The sequence below is a fragment of the Onychostruthus taczanowskii genome, unplaced genomic scaffold (assembly GCF_017590055.1).
Source record: "Onychostruthus taczanowskii isolate IOZ18803 unplaced genomic scaffold, ASM1759005v1 scaffold9, whole genome shotgun sequence".
Lineage (NCBI taxonomy): Eukaryota > Metazoa > Chordata > Aves > Passeriformes > Passeridae > Onychostruthus > Onychostruthus taczanowskii.
Genome location: NW_024506993.1, coordinates 6,306,930 through 6,325,035, shown reverse-complemented (window position 1 = coordinate 6,325,035; position 18,106 = coordinate 6,306,930). Strand labels below are relative to the sequence as shown.

Genomic DNA, 18,106 nt, shown 5'->3' with positions numbered 1-18,106 from the left:
TTGGCTTTTCCTCAGCTCTCCATGCCTGTGGTCAGGACCTCAGTTTCCACAGAAGAGTAGGAGAGGACGTGCTGACCATGTCTGCTGTAGTGTACAGCAGAGAAACTGCCTCGTGTTCCTGGAAGGCAGCCCTGTGTTACACAACTGCAGTTCAGAGGTTACAAAGGCAAAGGCTTTGCCAGCAGACTCCACACTTCAAAGCCGTGGCAACAATTGCTGGATCAAACAGAGAGGAAAGAAGTTGCCTGTGGGTCCCTGAAGCAAACTGGAGTCTCAGAAGAAAAAACAGGATCCAGAAGAATTTACTGAGAAACAATGAGAAAAAAACCCTGCTCATTTATATAGAACAAAAGCCTGAGTCCTCAAGAAGCTCTCCAAGTTGCTTCCACATCCAATCAATATTTTCTTTAGCACATATGGAATGATCCTCAGCCAACTTCCTCCTCCAGATATTCCTATTTCTGACTATCCTTAGAAAGAAGCAAGGCAGCTAATTCAAAATCTCATTCATATGAACAGGAGCCACCAGGCTTGCAGGGACATCCTGTTTTCCTGACTCAACAAATTGATGCAGATAAGCTCAGCCATACAGCCAAATATATTCACACATATGTCCTTAGCCCACAGCAGATGTGAGGTGATGGCACATGAGCCTGAACAGCCAGAGACAGACAGAAAACCTGAAGACTGAAATTTCTTACAAATGCAAATGAAAGAAAGGAAATTTAAGACTGGCCACAGATGACACTGGGGCAGAGATGAAGCCTTGTCTACAAAATCTATATAAGGTGGAATTCCCATTCCATATTAGCCTGACTCTTTCTTATAGTCAGCACCAAAGTCACATCACCTTAGGAATGGACCAAAAGAACCTTGGCTGAGGCACAATGCCAGCAATTTGGATTTGCTTGAGTATGACCTCTCCCTCCTGCTGCAGCAAAACCTCCTCAGAAGTTCTCTTTTAAGAAACATTTTGCTGCAAAAATTAAAGCTAATGAGACTTCTCAAGGAGATTAAACCGCCCCCGTTCCAACTTCAGCATCTTGAGGCTCAGGCTGTTCCTTGAAAGGAGGATTTGCACTGCACATGCTGCCAAAGAAGATTTGCTGAGGGTAGGAGCCTCCTCATCTGTCCAGTCAGCACCATGGATGGTGGGTGCTCATCTCTGCTGCTTCAGAGGAGAGCACAGCACTGCAGCTCACGTTATCACCAGAAAGGGGCTGTGCAGAGATGTTTGGCATGGGCGCAGAAGGGCCAGGGCACACATTATTTTCTGCTGACTTGCCAGATCTCATCTCCTGGTGCCTCTAGACCCAGATATGAAAGTCTAAACTCTGCCATATTATGGAGGAAACACTCTCTGAGCCTGAATTCATACATAAACCTCACTGCATTTTAATGGCATTTGCACCCTATTTTGTAGGATATGCTTGGGGTATTTATAGAGAATTCAGACACAGGAATTCAGGAACAGTATGCCTTAAATTCTGAGGGGAAAAAAAAAATCTCTGAATCAAAGCTCATGTTTTCATGGTCAGTCCCACCACTGAATTCCTACATTCATTGAGCAGCAGTCCTTGTGGCATCACATATTTTATACTCCTTTCTGTCCTGAAACCCCAGCATTTCCATTCAGGTGACATTTTACTGCCTCTTCATTATATACCAGGAAGGAATGCTGATGGATTAGCATCACATCCAAAACAGAAACTGGCATCATCTCAGACTCACGAGATTTACAGCAACTAGTAAGTAAATTTGGATACTTTTTTTAGTTCCCACTCTTCCTTTTTTAGAAATAAATCTAAAGAAAATACAATCCCAAAGGCCTAACAGGCACACATTTACAGATGGCAGCAGTGAGTCATAAATGACATCTTTTCCTGGTACTATTTATGAGAGCCAAAAAACTGAACATATTATGAGCCATTTATAATATTCTTCAGCAGAACAGTCAGCCAAGAGACAGAGCTGAAAGCCTGTTGCAACAAAAGGTATCAAAGTGAGGAGGAGAACAGTATCTATAATTACTACTCCAGTGATAAAACAAGCATATTACAGCAGATGGTTTAACACAAGATCACTATTAAATAAAACACTGGCTCCAATGCCAAGGGATGAATATTCAAGGAGTGAACTGAGTAAAAATGTATAAAGGCAGTAAATGTAGCTCAGTTAACCCAGAAGTTTTGTGCAAGACTAACCAAAGAGATGAAACCCCACATAATTCCCCACGCTGGCTGAACAATCCCTCTGCAGTCAAAATTTTCACAATTAGGAATTAATCAATGCAAATGGCAGGACTGAGCATACTGATGGCACAGGAACTTGATCATGTCTGACTGATTAAAAAAGGTGTGAAACTCAACCCCAAAACAAACCCAAACCCTAACAAAATCAATTTGCAGAGCTTTTTCACATACCACTTCAGAAACTTCCCAGTTCTTCATAAGAAACAGACTCTAATTCATCTTGTCGGCAGCTTCACAGTTGTAGGATGTTGTTTGACAAAACAGGAGCCAAGTTACAATCTAAAAAGAGGTTCTTTTCATTTTTAGAAGTTTTGAAAAATATTTTATGGTCAAAAGTAAGGCTGGAATTGATTAAAGTGACTAAGGCTGCACCACAGAGTATGGAGCTGCAGTGCTCATGCTACACAGCAGGGCTCCAGCTCTCAGGGGGTTTGGAAGCACTAGAAAGGATGCCATCACTGAAAAGCCATTTTGAACTTGTTTTTTACAAGTTGCAGTATTTTTTAAAATTAAATGTTTCTGTAATTTTGGTATTATCTATGTAATATCTTTAGCTGAGACTCAACACTTCCAAAGCTTGAGACTCAGCTCTGTAAGATCATTTAAATTATAACATGAACAAGAAGAAAAACAGTAGAAACAGCAGAAGGTACATATGCATAACCAATGTATACCACTACAAAATGATTTCAGAGTAAAAAGGCATTGATCATCATAAGAGATTAAAATTTAAAATATCCAAACACTTTCTCAGTGACCCTTCCATACCCCCAAGGACTCAGGCTGCACCAGACAAATCCCTGTGACTGGAAATACAAATCCTTCACCACAGACTCTCTCTAGCTGCCAGGACTCCCAGCAGGTTGTTTGAAGTTTCAGGTAAACAGATGAGGGGAGCCTGTTAAACTATGCAAGATTTAAAAGTTGTTTTAAAAATCTATGTAATATAAACATTTTTCACCCTTTAAAGTCTTTCTATATTTTAAGAACTAAGAGATGGGAGACATACAGCCTTGGTGATGTATTTATAAAACAAACTTAATATTTCTATATTTGTGTGTATATGTATATATATATACACTTACATCATACACACACACGTATATATATATATATATATATGGCACCGACAACCTCCACTGAGCAGTTGCTGCCTTGATTTTCTCTGGTCACATGTGCTTATGTGTTATGAAGAATCAATAACAGAAACCTCAGACACAATTACAGACCCTGCTTCACCTAAACCTTCAGTTTCTGACTATTTTAGGGGAAGAAATTTTATCCTGGAAGACTGGGAAACTTTACTTAAGGCTTGTCAAATGATAATACATATTTAATGGATGATTAATATATATTTAATAGCTGGCCTTTGGCGACTGTAACCTATGGTTTTATTAATTTAGGCAGGGATGAATAAGTAACATTAAGGTGTGGTTCTTCCTTTATCTTATCACTACACTCGCATGCATGCTTTGTATGGAAAACTTTATTTGATAATAAAAATAGCATTCACAGACTTTCTCCTTCTTTGTTGCTACATCATATACATAGTGTCTGTTCCAAGGAAAGAAGCTCTTACTGGGTAAGTCCACATCTACTCATCCTAGTGTTATGTATAAACCCAATTAAGTCAAATAAAGCTATGAACAATGTAGTATTTATATATGCATAGTGTTTTATAAAAAAGATTGGCCCACATACTGCTTTTCATCAACACAGAAAAGAGCATTTTGCCTATAGCATGTTGCAAGAAATGATGATTGGAGAATATAGACTGCATACAAGTGCTTAATAATACATAAGCAGGCCCACCATGAAGAAAGAAATGATATTTTCAAACCAACAAAAGCTTTAGAATTACTGATACAGTCTCCCATTTTAAAACAGCTTTACATACCTGATTCAGTTTACATTAAAATATATCCCCTGAATCAATTTTTTTCCATTTTTAGAAATATAAACACTTAATCACATTCCTCACACCTAAATTTTGTCATAAATCCTCTTTTATACAAGAAAAAGGCAACAGTTTTGTGGTTTTTTTTCCAACAGGCTCTATTAATTACAATTTCAACTGTACACACAATGATTGGCCATCTTCTTTCTTGGTTTTGTTTTTACAGTACCATGGCAACAACAGTGATAGACTTGCAATGGTTTTGTGTTCATATGGAAGATGTGAGTCAGTATACATGTACACACCAATGCACTGGAAAAAGCAGCAGTTTACTTTAGTGGTCCAACAGTAACGGCAAACATTTTGGCTCAGCTAGGCAGTAATCCATTAAATCTTAGACCAATGCTACAGCAGACTTACCACACAGCTTGCAAATTTAAAAATACAACTTAGAAACTTGCAGGTTTCTCTTTTGCTGCTGTTCTTAGACTCAAATTTACAGCATATAATCAGGTATGGATAGGCTTCCACAACCAGGTTGTCCCACTGATTGCCTCTTTTAGCCTGTGATTTTCTTTTGATACTTTTTTATTTTTTACTTTTTTATTTTTTTGTTTTCCCTCCCCAGCAAGTGCACTCCTTTTGTCTCAGTAAGGATGAACCAGTAAAACAAGGAAAAATCAACCCTTTCAATACAGAGCAAGAAGAATTGAGAGCTTTTGGAATTTGGCAAAATTAAAGCCCACTGGTTTTGCCTGAGCAGAAGGAATACACCTACTCCGAGCAGGGGGGACTGTGCTCCCACTTCATTGTGCCTTGTCCCAGAATCCCAATCCCTCCCCTTGCTTCCAAGCAGATACACAATACCATGCATGCTGGGGTTGCTGTCCATATACAGCTGGGAGATGAGCAGGGCTGCTGCCTTAATGACAGATCATCGTTACATGTTGCTGAGGCTAATGAGAGCTCAACAGTCCACGTTAGCGTGTGACACAGGCATGGTGGTGACCAGTCCTTCTGCCTCTGCACATCCTGTCCAGGGGGCCTGAAAGTATAAACTGTTCATGGAACAAACTACAAATTACTTATTGTAAATCGTCTTGTGCTGTGTGGGTTTGGTTGCTTTTTTTTTTTTTTTTTAATTATTTATTATTATTATAAATATCCTTCATTGAAACAGTAGTCTCTTCAAACAGTTCTTGCAATTTTAGGAACATTTGTCTCTTTCCTTTTTAATTCCTTCAGCAGGAGCGCTCCATTCCTACTGAGATGAACAATTTTCTTCCTTCCCCACCCCCAACCCTTAAAAAATTTTCTACATACAGTGTAGCAGTGAGTCACTAGAGAACAGTCTGGATCAAATTATTCAAACTTGGTCATAAAATCCTTTGCCTATATTATATTACTGGCTACCCCCATTTACTATATTGGGGAGGGGGGAAAGTAGCCCAATAAAGGGATTATTTTTAAGAAATCTACAAAGAATGTAGAAACAAAATTTTATAATCCTTTAGGACCAACATTTGGCAAGTAATTAAAAAAAAAGAATACACTGAAAAATACTTTCTTTAATATTATACATCAGGCACAACGCTTTTTTTTTTGTTTGTTTTAAGATTTCATCTGCATAAACGGTTTGTAGGATCAGCAGGTGGCGGACGTCTCGTCGCCTGCGAAAGCCAGGTTGGTTTCACTCTCTCCTCTGCTCCCTTGGTGTGGGGAAGGCGACAGGGACCCCGGGGAGCCCCTCAGATGCTGAGGTCGGTGCTGCACTCCTTGTAGGGCCGCCTGCGCTGCTCGGGCGGGTGCCTGCGGCTCGGCTCGTGCTTCCAGCCGGGCTCTTCCCTCTCCCGGTGGCCAACTCGTTCCTCCCTGAGCCGTCTCTCGGGTGACCTTTCCCTCCGCCGGTCGGACGACTTGGCCCGTCGGTCGAGGGAGCTCTCTCTTCTCCTCTCAGGAGACCTCCTGGGCTCTGTGAGTCTCTCCAGCGACCGTCGCCGGCGGCCGGGCGACCGCTCTCTGCGCCTCTCAGGAGAGAGGTCTCTCCTCCTCTCAAGTCGCTCCCACCTCTCCAAAGTGTTGTCAGCACTCCTTGTCCCTTCCCTGCGCTTTTCAGGAGACCTCCTCTTCTGCCCGTTCACCACCGCCCTCTCTGGCTGCCTTTCGTGCCTCCTCTCCGGCGACCTCTCCGTCTTCCTGCCTGGCACGTGGTCGTTGGTTTTAGAAGTCCCATTCCAAGTGTGGTGCTCATTGGGATGTCTGCTAAACTCTCTGCTGCCTTTTAGGTCTCTAACGTAAGTCCGCTTGTCCCCATGTTGTGATGATTTGTGAAGGTCTGGTGGATAACTGGACTCCGATGATGGGTGCTGCCGTCGGTCGGATGGTGCGGGTTTCATTTCCGATACATTTTGTGAACCTGTGGCGGGACTGTTCCTGTCACTGCTGGGGTCTGAAAGAAAATAACAGCAAAGGGTTTGGTATTGATGCCTTCCGTGGTGCTGTGACACCACTTAGCACTCTTCAGACTTCATTAGTGACAAAAACAAACAACTGTTAAAGCAGTCAGCGAAGGCTAACCGAAGCTTTTGTTAATTTAACTGTGAACAACGAGAGTTACAGGTTAGTACTGGTGCTGCTCTGATCGTTAGCCATGTTTTGGTCCAAGCTGATCTCATCTTTATGCTCTTCTGGGCATGGGGCACTTTACATTTCTCCCCAAGCCCAATTCATAATGTTTCAGTAATACTACGTTCTTTCCAGTGGAAAAAAAACATTGTAGTTCAGGTTGTTGGCTGCTTTTTGTTAATAGCTTCCAATAAAGAGGGCCTTTAGGAAACAATTTTTGTCTTTTAAGACATTATAAAGAACTGCCTTCCAGGTGTGGGAGGCCTCGGTTCAAATAGCAGAAAATGTACAGAAAATAGAATTGATTATTAAGTTTTCACCTTGTAAAATAACATTTTGAAGTTGTGAGAATTAGACTGTAATCATGCCATTTCCATTTCATTTAAGGCATAGCTTAATCTCACTTAGTTCTACCATGTTATGTAAAGTCCTAGGGTAGATTTTGGTTTTGCCACAATGATTCAAACAACGATGACAGTAGTTATGATTTTTTCATATCAAAGCAATGGAAAGATATTGTAATATGTAGGATGGCTTCGATTCAAATCTAATCTCCAGTTCATTATTTTTCATGTACTATTTGAGGTAAAATACAGCTGAGCTGCCTCTGCAAGACAAACTGCAAAGCAGAAGTAGAAAAAGAACATCCAAACTAAACCCCAGCCCTGTGCTGCAGCTAAGCTACAATTACTCCCATCATTTGTAACGGATGTTTATGAATGATTCATTACAGACATGAAAAACATTAAAGTAGCTGCGCTGCCTTAATGCAAGTGCTGCTTTTATTTGCGTATTGTTTTCTTTCTTAAAGTAACTCCTTCGCGGCAGCTTGGTTGGCATTAGCCACCTCCTTACACTTGCACCCCAACACCCACCTTGAGGTGGAATGCCCTGATGGCAATGACTGAAAACCCTCACAAACACTTGTGAGGACAGATTTTTTCTTTTTCCCCTCTTTTTCTCCTTTTTGCCTTCCCTCCAAGCAAGCCAAACACTCTACATTCCTCCTGCCATCATGCCAAGTGTCTCCCATTTGATGGCACTTCCACTCCTGAGCTTGGGAGGGTCGGTGTGTGCGTTGTGATTTTGTGAATTCCAAGTGAAACCCATATTGCAACTCCCATGTGGGCAGTTTTGCTCTATGAGCACTTTGAGACCACAGCTGGTGATGGGACCACGCTGCTTTTCTGTGGCTGTAAGCACGTGGCTTGTGGCAACCTGCCTCTCACACAAGGTACAAGCGAGGTCAAACATGTCCTGTGGTGAGTGTACTTACAATTTGGGGGACGCAGGGTGTTCGGGATGAATTGCTGTACATATAGAATATAGCGAAGCGGAAAAGCAATGTGAGGGAATTAGGCCACAGCACAAAAACACCTAATATTGATTTTAGCTACAAACCGTAGTTTGATTATGGCCCATAAGGTAGAAGCAAGACTCCCCGAGCTTGTCATTTCTCATACATGCAGCGATATTAGGAGGTATCATCGCTGAGGAAGGAAGAGCCCAGCACCAAGAAAAGTAAGAGAAAGAGAAAGAGAAAAGTAGAAAATTTAGATTCCCTATAATAAAGATGAAAGAAAGAAAAATCTTCATATTTTATCTTAGAATAAAGAAAGTTTATTTTTCCAGTCAGATTGTCTAGGCTTCACCCAAATATAAGGCTGCAAAGACAGCAGTTGTTATTATTGTGACATAAAGAGACATCTAAGAGGTGATTCAATAACCCAGACAACGAGAGCATCCATTCTAAAAGACAGCTGGAACAGCGACACAGAATGTCATAGAAAAAACAGTAACAATCAAACAACAACGAAAAATAAAGTCCACCAGAGACCACAACATTAAAAATAAGTACAAAACTCATTACAAAAATATACAGCCTCATAGAGAAGCACGTTCCAATCAAGTCAGAAAAATATTGGAACTTAACATTATTAGAGGAACCATTTGCGACTGCAGCGAACAGAACAAAGAGAGAAAGGAGTCCCAAATGTTACAAGGATATTCTTTACAGTAGTGCAACCCCTGTATATTAAATCCTTGCTTAGAGAGCAAACGTTGAGTGGTTAGCATTAGCCAAAACAAAATTGGTGATGGATTTCCATCCTCAGTGCAACAGACATATGCTTTGAGAAGTGAAGCACTTAATTTACAGGGTATTTATGCAGTCTAGCATATGATACAGTACTGTACATCCAAAGGAGTATAGGAAAGGACAAAAGTAGAAAGAACATTACAGATTTTCAGTGCCATCATTGAACCTTCTGGTGTGCTATTTATATTACAGAAGTGTAAACCCACAACTTCCCTTCCATATCATTAAACACTTCAATTGTTTGTTGGTTATACTCTGAATTGGTCATTTTAAGTTAAATAATGAGTAGAATGAGCAGAAGCTCTCAAACATAGTACAGTAAATGAGAAGAAAATCTAGTTCATAAATTGTGCAGAAGGGTTTTGTTTCTGGTGTTAGGGCATGGAGAGAATGATAAACACAGAACTCACTGACACAGAAATAACCCAAATACGGGGAGGAAAATATAAAGGACATCCCTTCAATCATCAGTTTCTATAGAAACCTCAAAGACCTTTGGTTGGGAGTAGCCCTCCATCGAGGGCACAATATTTGACAATTATCTCAAATAAATAAGACATAATTATAATATTAAATAGTGTGCTAAGTTAAGCCACCCAGCAATCCAACCTCCAGGGGAAGAAAAGGAAATCTAATGCAATTCTTAGTAAGAAACAAGGACTGACTGTTTCCCCCAAGACAGACACGAGAGCACCTTTTCATAACCTCCTCACCTTTTCAGACCTTACAATTGAACTAGTTGAAACCAGCAGACTGTTTAAGGGGGGAGAAAAGGGCTCAGGAGGCCAAATCAATATATTTTTGCAGTAAAGCTTTTTTTTCCCCTTCTTTTTCTCAAATAACTTTATAAATATTTACATAAATATTAAGGAAAGGCAAAAATCTCATAAGCCATCTCAGCATTCATGTCTATGGATACAGACAGGAACTAAGAGAAAAACCTAACCAAAAAAATTAAATCATTGCTTCAGAATTGCAACTCGGGATCCCAGTTTTTGCATTGATTAGAACAGACCTATACGAAACAACAATTCAGCCGCTGAGAAACAGTTTGGCACAGTTCAATGACATTCCTTTTTTGGCTGGACAAGACAATAAGGTTTGTTTTGTTTTGTTTTGCTTTCCTCTCTGATCACCAAAAAATACTGCTATGATGATCTTGCCTTACACTGCGCCCCAAGTCCATGGAAGCAAGCAAAGGATGAAATGTGTAGAAAATTCAGCACAAGCGAGGCAATTATATGTTGCAAAGGTTGGTAAGACACTGGTGAGAAAGGAAAATAAAAAAGAATTCTCGCTTCAGATCTTGAGACAAATATTCATGGAGTGATGCCAGGGAAGAAAGGAATGTTTTCATAGTTTGACCCACCATATTCTGGGACAGAGCCATCTCCACGTTTCAGAAACAGGCGGACCTTGCGGCCACCATTTTTAATCAGTTCGATGGCCCGAGCGTGCTTCATGTTCTTGGTAGTTTCTCCATTGATCTCTAAGATTTCATCACCAATCTGCCAGTGTAATAAAGAGACTGTGATTAGAAACAAGTCCCCCCAAGGGTCCCTACCAGCACACCACAATACAGTGGCCATAGCAAAGCTGGAACAACTATGCATCAGGTGAAGTTAAACAAGCCCAACTCCTTCCAGTGAGTGCCCACTGTGTAGGAGTGTGGGAGACATGAAGACAATGGAGAAAGCATGAGGTATCAAAATATTTCACTGCTGTTCTGAAAAATCACTTTGCAGTTACTGTATTGCTCCAGAGTAAGTGCAGTGTTAGAACTGGTGCTATTTTTTAAAAATTTTGATTATTTGTAAAGTCTTCAGTCATAGTGGTTGCTTGTTTCACAGTCTGCTCCAACCAGGATGTTCACAGACCTTTTACAGGTCTGTTTCTAACTTGGATATAGTTTGATATAGATATATAACTTAGATAAAGATACCTACTATGAATCAGCAAAGCTGATTCTTTAAATATAATAATTTATCAGGAGAAGAAAACATGGCATGGAAGAGCCCATCAAAGCATTGACTTTCACAGGGCAGCACTGATTTTGCATCATATTTTCATCAGCAAAAATTCTGGACCCATAGATCTACCCCTAGCAGAAGAATTTTGAAAATGTCCTTCACATGACATGTCTGGAGACAATGATGTACTGGAAAAGTTATAATGCATTCTCTAACAGAGGTCCAAGGACTGCATAAAACCTGTCAAATTAGTTCTTCAGTAGGCATTTTATAATGTATGCCATTGTTATAATTTTTGTCATTTAGGTGATACTTGAAGTTAATAATTGATGTTAATCAGATCCTACATTATAATTTTGTAACCCATGGGCCATAGACATGTTCTGTCCCCTCTCTGCTCACTAGCAGGCAAAGACTGTGGCTGTTCCATTTTCACTGCTACATCTGCCCTTAGGCTTTAAGCAACATATCATGTACTAGAGTTTGGAAAGCAGTGCTGGAAGAAGGGGGTGAAGTCTCCCACTGAATACACACTGCTATAGACTGTGCACCAATAGTGACAGATGCCATCAGTAGAAGTAAATAGAAACCACTTTCAGTTCACATTTAATTTCCCTTTTAGCTGGAACAGCAGAAGGGATAGGCAGGGAAGTCAGCTTATTCCAAAGCAAGGTGGTTTTGAAGCCAGTTTGTGCATACCCTCATTTTCCCACATCTCTCAGCGGGCCCATCCTCAGCGAGCCGCAGCACGTACAGGTCCATGTTGTACTCCCGGCCACCTCGCAGGCTGAAGCCAAACCCTTTGGCTCCTCTTTCTAGCTCAACAGTGTAAAAGTCTTGGTCCTGCTGGAGAGAAGACAGCAAACACCCAGTTGAACAGAAAGTCAAATACTGCTCCGCTCTCATGTTGGAATTATTCAAGCAATGTTTTTGGTAATAATTAAACATGGAAAATCAGTTGAATTTTCACACGCAGACCAGGAATTGCTGCTTCCTCAGACCCCACTCTGCCATTTGGAGTTCTGGTGGTTGGTGAAGGGCTGCTGGAATGAGTGGGCTTGGCCATGTCCTGTGGTGCATTTTTGGGCACCCCTGTAACACAGCACCTCCCATGCCCAGGGCAGGAGGGGATATTTTGTGAAGGTGGTTAAAGGCTCTACCAACATTTAAAGGCAAGGACAACCTCCCTCCCAGTGCCAGCTTTAGCACAGTGTCTGATGGCACCTGGGGTGAGCCTGTGCCATGGTGCTGGCTTTTTGTGTTGCTACCACACCATTTATTCCTTTGCAAGAAGCTCAGAAGCCTTTGCATTGTTTTTCTCAAATGCTGTTATGGGGATGTTTTGAAGTCCCTAATGGAAGACGTTACTTCTGGGATGGCCAGTGGCAAGGAAAGTTAACAGTGAGATAGATAATCTTTCTAATAAGATGCCGTCTGTGCAAGCTGGAACGCTCCTGCTATCGCCCCTTATTAAGTTTTCCTCTTTTTTATTCTCTGAATTTATCATTTGCACACAACAATACTTTCTGGAGAGGCCCCTCACAACAGACAATTCAATAAACAAACACAAAAATTATTACTGCCCTAAAAATGTCAGCTCTTTTTTTCTTTATTTTTACTCCCTCAAAGTCTCGATGACAATGTGTTGGAAATGTTTCTCAGCTGAAACAATAGCAACACATATTAAGAAACTAATCAGCAAATTCCTCTTTCTTTTCAGCAGGCCGAGGGAGAGTTGCTTCTCAGTAGGAATTTTCAAGGGGACTATTTAAACACAGCCCTCAAGCAGATTGGAAACAACAGTCTGTGGTAAGCAAAACAATTAGAGAGGTACTCCTTACCTGTGCTGCTTGAGGTGGTTTGAAATCAAACTGGGATTCCTGCTTTGGTTTGGTGTTGTTCCTGCTGTAATGAATGAGAGGGAGAGAGGAAAAATACAGCTCATGGGATGTGAAAGTGATGAAGAAGTAACTGAAGAGAGAGCATGTCGAGATGCCCTCCTCAAGGAAAACAATCTGACCTGGTCTCCTGTGGTATTTGCTGAGGAGTATGTGTGGTTGTGATTGTAGCAATTTTTTCTGCATTGGTCAATAAAGTAGCATTGGAGGATTCTGCAAAATAGATTTTGTTTTTATTATGAGGGAAGACCATGGGCTATTCACTGAAAGAAAAAAAGAGTTTTGCAAAAGCATTTCACAGAAAAGCAACATTATATTGTTTTTATAGAACTGGAGATGGGATCAAATTTCTTAATTCCCCAAATTAATATAATAAGTATGTATATGAAACTGCACACTCAACTGGAAAATGAAAAAAAATTAAATTAGGACATCTGGATTGGAACGCCCCTGGACCATTAGACACATTAATGAAGACTCACTTATAGATGAAGGATTGAACAAAGTTTTGTCTCTTCTCTAAAAACATGAATTCCAACCAATTAAGTCTCTAAATATTGTAGGTTGGGTGGATTAATTTTATAGTATCTATAAATATTCCAGGGATTATAAGTTTATCAGTCCTTCTACCATCAGAAACTGCAATCTCCAGTAGAATTGAGATGCGGCTCTTATCCAACACCTCACAAGATGATACTGAATGTGGCTAAAACTCAAATTTACTGAAATCCTTCTTTGAAATACAACCCACTGCTGCTTCAGTACTGAAAGCAGGAACATGGAGCCACTGGTACCAAATGCATCAATAACTCTGGGTAACACTTACAAAAGGGTGCACTGAGAGAATACAGGGAGCAGGAGTAACTTCTATGCTTAATTTCTGCCATGGCAAAGGGCTCTCAGCCCAGCACCAGCCTGTGCAAATTGCAGATTTCTTTAGGCATGGAGAAAGAGGCTCCAAGGAGTGGTCCTGTCCCCTGCTTCCCACAACTGACATAGGAATAACTGAAAAGTGACTGTAGATGTCCCTCACAGTATGGCAGGGCAGGATATTCCCCTTGTCATTCTGCAGCTGCATCACAGACTTCAGTAGGATCAGAGTTAACCCCAAATTCACTTAAAATTCTGCCCAAAATTCAGGTCATGTCAATGCCATTAGCTGAATATTAGCAACACAGACCCAGAACTCTTCTGCATTGAACTCAACAGATTTTCCAGAACTATATATTGTACCAATTCTGAACTGATATTAGTACTGAAGAGTTTCAAATGCTGAATTGCTCCAGAAGCCAGCAGTTCCTGAAAACACCCCTCCTCCCCTGTGGGAGTTTGACTTCAGAAGAAGTCTCGATGGTACTCCATGTACCCTGATGGTGCTTAACCACACAAAATGCTCAACAATTATGTTGGTTGAACTTGGAGAATGATGGGCAGGGTCAGCAGAAACACCCACTCATCAGACATGGCATTCCCAGCTAAAGCCACTGCAGTGGCAGGCTCCTTTGCAGAACAGCTCTGCACACTGGAAACCCCCTCTTTGTGTCTACACCACTGTACCCAGGAGAGACCCACAGACTGCAAGTAACTACAAAATATTGACCATGATCCACCTTTCAAGACCAAAATCTAAACTGAATACACAACCACTAAGACAACATTGACAAAAATTGGATGAAAACATCTGGGTCTCCAACATAAGATTACAAGGCCTTCTACCCTGCCCTTGTTTGCCTCTCGAGCTACAGGCATCCACTAATTCATTTTACTGGCTATGGAGAAATCTGCCATTATTAAACAGAGTCCAGCTGCAATACAAAATTGCAGCAATGGGAGGGGTTTTGCCTGAATTAAGATGTGGTGGATCCTGGGAGTTTAACTTAATTTACTTCATGGATTATTATTAATTCTGGAGAAGACTTCCGGAGAAGTCTAGATATGGTGGAGCTTTTTCCTTTCTGTAGATATTTTCATGTTGAGGGAAATTCAGGAAAAGGGACAGAGAAAAAGAAGAACCACTTAAACAGATGGGTGCAACAAGAGCACAGCTCCTTTGCCTGCAGTGCTATGCCAAAGTTAACTTGCCCAAACCCTCAGCATCTGGAGCTGAAACATCTTCCAGACCAGAGCTGGCTTGTGTCCAGCAGCTCAGAGAGCAAGAGAGGCTCCTGGGTCTGCCTGCACCTCTCAGTGTAGGCATGACCAAACCACACCCTTGTGATGATGTGCCGCTGACAGCTGGCTTGTGTCAGAAGATGTCCCTACGTGTAGCTACACTGTTGGGGTTTCAGAAATAATTCTGTTTATTTTGTAAAGACACCTTGATGTCAAAATCAGTCTCCTACATCAGAAAGCCCCAAAACATGGTTAAGTGTTCTGTATTCATCCAGAACAAAAGCCTCTGAAATCTTCCACAAATATTTGGAGATCAGATGAAGATGGGCTTCAAAGAGAATGCAAGATTCCTACCCTTTAGTAGGTCACACTAATAATACCAAGCAGATCAACAACACATCTTTGGTACAGATGTATCTTCACACCACTGTACTGCATCTATCTTTAGCCCACCCTCTCCCACGAGTCAGGAGTTGTGCATAATTTTGCCAGTGTTTTAGACACTGCTTCAGGACACATGCCAGCCACCATGCAAAACTGGAACAGAATATAGCAAAAATTATCTTTAGCACAATTATAACTGCGTGTTCTAAACCCTATATATTTCATTGATTCCTTGCCCTGCTCTGCCCTAAAACTTTCTGTCACCAATTACATGCCTAATCTAAGCTTGTCCTGTTCCAGCATTCTGTATCCTTGAATCTGGTGGAAGTGTGGTAAAGCATCATCATTTCATTGCAAATACAATCCTGCAGTCATCTGTGCCAATTAACTTGTGCAAGACTTATTACAAAGCAAAAACCCTTGGTGTTTTTAATAATGTTAGAAGAGATTAGCAGTGTGAGTTTATTGTGAGTCTTGTGATGCACCTCAGTTTCATGTTTATCTGACAAGTGGCTTCTGATTTATACTCCCCCCTCCTTGAAGCACACAGACCATTTATATTTGCCAAAAAAGCATTCAAAAAGAAACAAAAGAAAACAACAAATCAAGAAAAGCATACAAAGACATCAAAAAGAAAACAAAACTGAGACAGATTTCTTGTATCACATGGGGTTTTAGAGCAAACCCCTCAGAGATTTTGAGAGTGTTGGGTCTTGCTGTCTTTTAGAAAATAAATGCAGGTAATACATGCAGGTAATAAATGCAAAGTTGGCAATCTGACTTGGAATTACAAAGTGACAGTAAATAAAAAGACTTAAAGCCTGAATTGCTATGAAAGCAGAGTTGATTCCTTCCCTAAAGAACAGCTTTCCATCTCCTCCAGGAATACGTGATGTCAATCACAGGTACATGTTTCCCTAACCTAAGCAATTTACATGATATCTGGGACACATCATTGCACGAGCAAGACTGGCTCAGCATTTATGTCAGGAGGTTATATTCTTAAAAAATTCTTAAATCATTCAGAAGTTGCTTAGTTCTCAGATGGTTTTGCTTTTTTAGAAAGTAAGCACTTTATTTACTTAAAGATTCACCTTCCTTTTCATCAGAGACTAAAATACAGGTAATGAACAATTCTTCTCTCAGTTTATCTTCCAAAACAGGCATGCACAGGCCAGCTCGGATGTTAGCTTGATTCACAGCCATTTTATTATTCATGAACACCCTATTTCCTCCAAGCAGCAAAGGATTATATAGCATTTGACCTGGTACCCACTAGATAGCAGGAAAATAAAGTTTTTGTGCAGAACAGATCACCCTAAACAGAAATAATTTATAACCAGATCATTTCTCATCCTGGTCCTTGGGGAGCAATGTGGAAAGCTTTCTGCCCAACAAGCTCTCAATTTGAAACCATCCATGGCAGAGAAGCACAATAAACAAAGAAAATACTCAGAATTCAGAAGCACAGCAATTTTAGTTCTGCTGCAGATACTTTACCAGATTTCTGATCAGTTCCTATCTGGGGACCAAGCCAGGGATTAATTTAAAGGAACTGATACATAACACAGATCCTTATTTTTATTAAATACTTCAGTGACCTGAAATCAGCAGCAAGTGTCAACTTATTATTAGGGAACCTGCACTTTCCCTCTCATCTTAAACAGTGAGATCCTGTCTGGGGTAACTCTTAAAATGCAACTTCAGAACGATCCCCATTTAAGCAGTCATTTAAAAATGTACTGAGCTCGCTCCCAAAGCAACTTACCCAGAATAAAAGCAAATATGCTTTTGAAACAGCTTAAAACATGTCAAAGTGTTTATCTCTTTCTGTGATCTCCTTACTCTATAGCCTGCTTGTATCTATACAAAGCTTCAGGAATCACACATCCTAACAAGTGATTCCCAAATATTCGAAAGCTGCATTATTTAGCTAAGTATCAAACCAAAGTGTATCGAGAGATCCATCAAATTTATGGAAGATCATTTTAAGCAGATGCATGGAATGCCATATTCTTATTTTGTAGCATTGAGTCAGCACCTCCCTGTTAAAAACCAACCATCTCTACAAAAAGAAACAAAAAATAAAGCAACGGGAGACTCACAACCTCCCTCACTGCTAACTCCCAAAGTGGGAGCGGAAACTGACCCCTCCGCGGCTCTGCAGCTCCAAGTGACAGAAAAAGCCCAGGGAACAGAACCAAGAAGAGGGTGAGGCAAGACAGCAGGAAACAGATACTTTACCATCTCCTGGAATGATGCGCAGGGTGACGGTGTTTCCCGCTTCCTTAATGAGGTTGACGATGTCTGAGTGCGACTTGTTGGTGATGGAGCACCCATTGACGGCCAAGATCCGGTCGCCGACTTTCAGCTTTCCGCAGCGGTCGGCGGGGCTCCCTTCAATTATCCGACCTATTTTGTGAGGCATGGCCACACATGCATTTCCCGCTTTTGTATTGGTTTGGGGGTTGTTTTTTTGTTTTGGTTTGGTTTTGTTTTTTTTTATTGTTTACATATGTGGGAATATGGTGAAGGGGAAAAGGAAAAAAAGGGTTGAAAAGGGAAAGAGAAGGTTAAGGGTTAATTAATTAATGCATCAAGCAAAAGTTATTATAGGATAGCTTTGCTGCCAGTGTTCAAAACATTGGCAATCAACTAGTTGAGTGCACAACACTACTTCCACCACAAAAAGGTGTTTTGTTAATCCCTCAAAACTCCCCCCAAGTGGATTTCTGTTAATAAATGGTGCAATTTTTATTGACTACAACTGCACTTAGCAGCTCCATCATAACCCAAATCTGATTTTGCTTTTGAAGAAAAAAATTGAAACTGTTTATAGAAAACTCAACTTTCCTCCTCCAAGATTACAT

The 18,106-nt window shown here is 40.8% G+C and overlaps 1 protein-coding gene across 22 annotated transcripts in view; it reads right to left on the bottom strand.

Annotated features, from left to right (window-relative positions):
* Positions 1 to 3,720: 3,720 nt before the first annotated feature.
* Positions 3,721 to 18,106, bottom strand: part of MAGI1 (membrane associated guanylate kinase, WW and PDZ domain containing 1) — a 338,676-nt gene continuing 324,290 nt past the window's right edge. For 7 of the 22 annotated variants that reach the window (XM_041425907.1, XM_041425908.1, XM_041425915.1 and 4 more), the window contains 6 exons: positions 17,481 to 17,684; positions 12,863 to 12,953; positions 12,684 to 12,747; positions 11,542 to 11,688; positions 10,242 to 10,380; positions 3,721 to 6,598 (listed from right to left, as the gene is read on the bottom strand). In XM_041425907.1, the coding sequence (XP_041281841.1) occupies positions 5,898 to 6,598; positions 10,242 to 10,380; positions 11,542 to 11,688; positions 12,684 to 12,747; positions 12,863 to 12,953; positions 17,481 to 17,684 (1,346 nt within the window). In that variant the 3' untranslated portion in view covers positions 3,721 to 5,897. Of the gene's footprint in view, positions 6,599 to 8,175; positions 8,265 to 9,976; positions 10,381 to 11,541; positions 11,689 to 12,683; positions 12,748 to 12,862; positions 12,954 to 17,480; positions 17,685 to 18,106 lie in introns of those variants that run through there. The other 15 variants (XM_041425924.1, XM_041425930.1, XM_041425912.1 and 12 more) reach the window with 11 other exon arrangements.